Source organism: Athene cunicularia (assembly GCF_003259725.1).
Source record: "Athene cunicularia isolate RWA chromosome 25 unlocalized genomic scaffold, athCun1 chr25_part1, whole genome shotgun sequence".
NCBI classification, from domain to species: Eukaryota; Metazoa; Chordata; class Aves; order Strigiformes; family Strigidae; genus Athene; species Athene cunicularia.
Genome location: NW_020799134.1, coordinates 383100 through 389010, shown reverse-complemented (window position 1 = coordinate 389010; position 5911 = coordinate 383100). Strand labels below are relative to the sequence as shown.

The 5911-nt window shown below is 49.0% G+C and overlaps 1 protein-coding gene across 1 annotated transcript; it reads right to left on the bottom strand.

The window, feature by feature from the left end:
• Positions 1-4136: 4136 nt before the first annotated feature.
• LOC113488658 (feather keratin 4-like) lies at positions 4137-4544 on the bottom strand. The gene has a single exon (XM_026863937.1). It carries the CDS (start codon positions 4542-4544, stop codon positions 4137-4139), a length of 408 nt encoding a protein of 135 aa, XP_026719738.1.
• Positions 4545-5911: the final 1367 nt, after the last annotated feature.

The window sequence follows — 5911 nt, the reverse complement described above, 5'->3', positions numbered from 1 at the left end:
GCCTCTCTTCCTTCTGCCTGCCCTTGCAGACAAATCCCTCCACCAGCCTTTTGTTGCAGGAGGGGACGTGCTCAACTCCTTCAGCAAGAGCTTCTCCCTCTTTGCTCTCTCCGTCTTCTCCTCACTTCGGGCTCCTGCCCTCTGCAGCACAAGACCTGTTGGGCCCCACAGGGAATTTGCCACCACTCTGGACATTCCCACGAGTTGTCTGTACCCCCAGGGCTGTGGGGATTGAGGTGCCAGCGGAGGCACTCACATGGCAAACGCCCAGGTCAGAGCCAGGTGAGATGCCACATTCGATAGGTGAGAGAGAGGGTGAGCAACCCATAGCACCTCCCAACATCCACCTTCCTGCACCCTGTACCACCTCCCCATCCTGGTTTCGTCCATCTTCCAGTGCTACTTGGAGCGCTTTTGGCTCCACATTGCTCCTGCTGCTTGAGCAGAAGCTCTTCCTGACACTCCCTGAGTTACCCACCCACCACCTGGGGACACAGATCTGCCCAGGAATAACAGAAGAGCTTCCTACAGCCCGCTGCTCTGGACCAGAATTTGGTGGTCCTTTGCTGGCCTTGCTCGCTCTCCAGACCACACAGTACCTCACACTGCCACAGCCCCAGAAAGCACCCTGTCACAGCGGCCATGGCAGGGTTCCCAGAACCGCCTTCCACCACTGTGCCCACAGCAAACACACAGGGGACACCTCATGAGTCAGGACCTGATGGATGGCTGAGAGTCTGCGCAGGGGGACCTGGCCACACATGGGGATGGGCAGAGATCGAAACAGCCTTGAGGGGAAGGGAGGATGTGGTGATTCCTATTGCTGTTGGATATTCAAGTAGCCTAGACCAACATTTCCTCAGCCTTGGGGAAGTGGGAGAGAAGCAGGAAGGATGAGGAAAAGCCATGGATAGACATTGTGGCACAACACAGTTTTTATTGCGATTTGGGAGGAGGAGACAGCTGGGAGAAGAGCGGGGTCCTGGCCAGGGCCTCTCCTTGTTTCTCGGTAGAGGGCAGAGTACAATGAGCATCAGCCATGCTGCAGGAGAAGGCACCCAGTGCGGGTTTGTCTAACCGTGGAGCAATGAGTCCTGAAGGGATGTTCAAGGTGGAGTGGTTCACTCCGGTGGCAGTTGTGAGAAATTTGGAATAGAGCTACAGAAATTTTGGGGATGGCAAGGGACCATCTTAGTTGCCTGCAGGTGCAAGATTACTTTGAAATAGTGGGGAAAGATAATTTAAAGAAATAATAAAGCCCGATTGTTTCGGAAAGATGTGTCAGGACAAAGAGAGTGAATGCAGGTTTTGGATCAAAAAAGTTGAAATTATGTTGTCATGATCAAAAAAAAAAAAAACCCCGTCATATTTTCCACTTTTTATAGTTTATTATGAGTATAGATCTTGAGGAGTGTGCTGGGGAAATCTGGGGAGAGTCCAAAGTAGTTTGGAGGAAATAAAGGAATTGGAGGAAAGAAATGTGTGTCCTCCCATCAAAACTGGAAGTCACACAGGTCTGCAAGGTGGGTATCCCTGAACCGCCATCTACATGACCCCCTGCACAGAACTCAAGTTTAGCAAAGTCCAGATAAAGTTTTTTGCCCAAGCTGGACGAACCTGAAACCGAGTATCTGGGGAGGGTTTCTTTAACAGGGTAGATGATTGAATCCTGCTGAGTGATGATGAGGTGGGGGGGTCTGGGGCCCCAGAGGGTTCTTAAATGACTGGCTGGTGGGCAACTAGTCGATAACATCTCGAGTGGTTTATTGGGGGTGTCGACCACAAGGAGAGGTGGGTTCCTGTTACTATCGAGGTAAAGGGATTATCAGAACTGGTGGAAGGATGCAAAAGGCTGCTTGTACTCAGGTGACGTATCGGACGAGGTGACACAGGACAGTGATTGCCACACTGGTGGACCCCAGTCACCTTAGACTAAAGAACAGGTGGGGCAAGTGGCCGACACTTGCAATGAGCCCTGCGTGCGGCAGTGCCCCGACTCCACGGTGGTGATCCAGCCCCCGGCCTCGGTGGTCACCTTCCCCGGGCCCATCCTCAGCTCCTTCCCGCAGCACAGCGCTGTTGGCTCAGCGGGAGTGCCCGCCGTTGGATCGGGCTTCGGCGGCAGTTTTGGAGGCCGCGGTGGCTCTGGGGGCTCTGGGGGCTGGGGCGGCTATTGGGGTTATGGAGACTCTGGGTTTTATGGGGGCTATGGAAGCTATAGATTTTTTTTAGAGGCTATGGTGGCTATGACAGTTGCAGAGGCTATGGGGGGTATAGATATGGTGTCAGGTACTGAGGCCGCAGGTAACTCAGTGTCAACTGTGGGTCCTGCTAAACCCCAAATATCCACCGAGTTCAGTGCTGCCTCTGCTGTTAGTCTCCACCAGCAGCTCCTCTTGTCCTCTGCCACCAGACCCCCAACAGGTGTTTCAGCCCCTCTCTAAGCTCTGGCAGAGCAGCTGCTCGAACCTTACAGTCCTTGCGTATTTGCAGAGTAGCCTTGCAGATCTTCAGGTGGCTGCTCTGGAGCTTCCAGCACCGCCCCCAAAAGCTCCCCTCTACCCATGAGAGAACAAAGCTGTGCTCGTCCTCGCGTGAGAGTCTCCCCAGCCCTGCCCGGCTCTGAGGCTGCCACAGGAAGGGGGAATCTTTGGAGTGGAGCCCTGGCTTGCGCCTTGCTGCATATTAACATTTTTACATTTCCAAACCATTGTTTCGGTGTCGTTTTGTTTCTGACACCACCGACTGCATTTTCCATCCGCATTAAAGAATCTGCATTACATGAACAATTTTTCCTTAGTCTAAATTTTTTCTTCGCTGTGATTGGAATTATGTCTGTAACTAAGTGATGGTGTGAAACTCTAGATGTTTGGGTTTTTTTTGGTTAAAAAAAAAATATTGTGGAATATCTGAATTTCTCTCAGAAAAGGCTTTAGAAATGCAAGGTACTGAAGTTCCTAGCAAATGATTAGCTTCATTACAAAAAACAGATTTCAAAGGTGTGATACCGCTTTCTGTTTTGTGAGGTCTATAGAGGAATGACAACTAGAACCCAAACTACTCTAGCGGCATATTTCTTTCCCATTTATTCGCCGCAACCTGTCCCCAACGGTCAGTCAGTGCTCGGGGTGATGCGTCGAGCGTACACCCTGCTATGCGGCTAGTGCCTTCCCAGTTGTCCTCACCCGTGGGCAGCCCAAGGGCATCCTTCCCCTGTGACCTCAGGAACGCTCCGCACGGCGTGTCAGAGGGCCGTGTGGGGGCCGCGCATTTCTCCACCCTGTCAGCTGCACCCAGATATTCATGTGTTGCTTCGGGCTTGGGGTGAAGGGCTGGAAAGTTGTTCTGTCCTGAGATGGATGTGACACATCAGGAGCTGAGCGTTACCCCAGCCCTTGCGGGGACCGTTGTTCCAAGCAGCAGGGACTCAGGTTCTTCCTGGGGGGTGTCAACTGTTGGACACATGTTTAATGAAATTGCGTAGAAAAGTATTACCGGGATTTTGTGACGTTCGCACTCAAAGAAGAAACATGGAGTACCGATGACCAAGGATAAATATACTATAAATTCAATTCATAATTAAAAGAAGAAGGAAATGTTGATGTGGTAATGAAAGCCAGAAGACATACTTTGATACAGAAAATTTATTTGAAAAGAGACAGCTTTTCTATAAATCTGGAACAAAATTGTGCAGGATATAAAGACCATCTTTCCAGGGGTTCAGTGAGGCTCTGGCTAATCACCAGACTCAAAGTGACGCAGTCTATAAAAAAATCATTTTTGTCCTTTGGCGCAGAGGCTGTGTGCAATTTCTAGCATCCTAAGTCACCTTCAGTTCAGTGTCAATAACTGAAATAAGACAAAGCACAGTAAGCAGACGACTAAACTGGAAAGCCAGAGGTTAACAGCTCTAAACTAAAGCCAAAACGCACACATGAGCCCGCCTTTTACAGGTGCTGAGTATTTGCAGCTCTCTTTTTTTTTTTTTTTTTTTTTTTTTTTTTTTTTTTTTTTTTCAAGCTGGAGCCGGACCACACGCAGCACTCTGGCTGGTGCCTATCAGCTTCGCCCCCAATTTGCGTCTCAAGTTTCTTCTGCTGCTTCTTTAAACTGCTCTGTGCACGCTCTGGCTGGGTTTAGTACGTCCACCGTTTCCCGGAGCGGTATGAATTGCATGGATGTGTCCATTGGGAGGAATAGGTGTAGGAATATTTAGGGGCACACCGTGGCTCAGGGCGGGCAATGACCTGGGGGGCAAGTTTCTCAACTGCTGCCTCCAGCCTCCCTGTCACTTCTGCTGGCAGAGGCGCTGCGGTGGAGGGCTCTGCCAGCGCCACCTCGGTGGGCTCTGAGGCTCCCACGACGGTTTGCTGTGGATAGGTGGTGAGGATGGGCCCTGGGAAGGTGACAACAACCGGTGGGGGGTATATAATCACCCGGGAGTCACCGCAGGCCACAACGCAGGGTTCATTGCTGCTGGTGGCCAGGGGCTGGGGGCATTTTGCTTCACAGGGGTTGGTGCATGCCAGCTGGTCGGAAGCCATCGCCTGGCTGTGGTAAGGGAGTGCCTGCAATTTATTTGCAGAATTAGAAAAAAAAAAAAACCAAACAAACCAAAACCAAACCAAAAAACAAACCAACAATCATGCTCTTGGTTAGAGATGCCTCTAAGATTAGCTCTGAGAGATCTTTAAGCGGAGAGAAATTGGATAAAGACAGCAGTTGGGCTCCTTTCTTTTTGTCTGCCCCCTTTTATTTAGCCTGCATCGATTTGCCCATTCCGAATTGCTGCTTTAAGCTTACTCACTTCTCTTCCTCCGGGAGCAAAAAGCCTCCCCCCCTTCTTTGCACGCCACCTCCAAAACAAACATCTGCTCTAAAACCTCCCAGTCCTTCGCAATAATTCCTGGAGACAAGCTTGAACTCGTTCCCACAGCATCCCTTTTCCTCCCACACACAGCTTCTCAGGGCAGCGCCTGCAGTTTGCATTTTGCGGGTGGGGCACAAGGGAGCGGGGAGGAGGGGGGGAGGCGGTGGTGGTGAAAATCTGCATTCTCAACAGATTTGAGTGTTGAGTAATCTGTTTAGCAGCCTGCTTAATTTTCGTTATTATTTTTCTTGCAGGTTCCTGTTGTTTTCCAGATACCAAAACGTTCCACTAAAACACAGGAAAATGGAAGGCTAGGAATATATATATATATATTTTTTAATACTGGTTTAATAAGTAAGATGCATAACTTAAAATATTTATACTGTGGTGGTATTGTCAACCCAGATAAGAGAACTGCATCTTCAGCTAAGGTACACACCTTTAATAGTGTTTATTTCTTTCTTCAGTTTAATCTTCACATAAACGCTGGTTTGCCGCGGTGTGGCATTACACTATTTATTTTTTTTTTAAAGTTGTAAATCAAAGATATCTTATAGCGATGAATAAGGCAAAAGGATAATTTTATTCTCCGTTAAATCCAGCGCGCTGCAGAATATTAGAACTGCTGTCCTTGGGAACGTTTGGAGGACAAAGACTAGGGGACATGGCAGCTTTGCAGTACTCCTTACAATTAGTAAACAGAAAATGCAGAATGTTCCTAAGGTGGGTGGGGGGTAATTCGGAGCCAATTCTCTCAAATCAGTAAGTCTTACCTATGGAGAAGTAGTATACAGGATCCTAAAATATGTCGCCAGTGACACACTCTAATAAATAAACTATTATTGCCGAGCTTAAAGTAAAAATACCCCGAAAGCTCCTTTTTCCTCCACTTCGGCAGCTCAGCGCTATTTAGCACCAGGTGCCAGCAGCACGCTGGCGCAAGACAACGAGCTCTTTGATGTATTTACTTTTCTCGGCTCTATTCAGAGGAAAGCAAAAGTATCCTTAAATATATCACGCTGGAAAAAGGAAAAAAAAAGG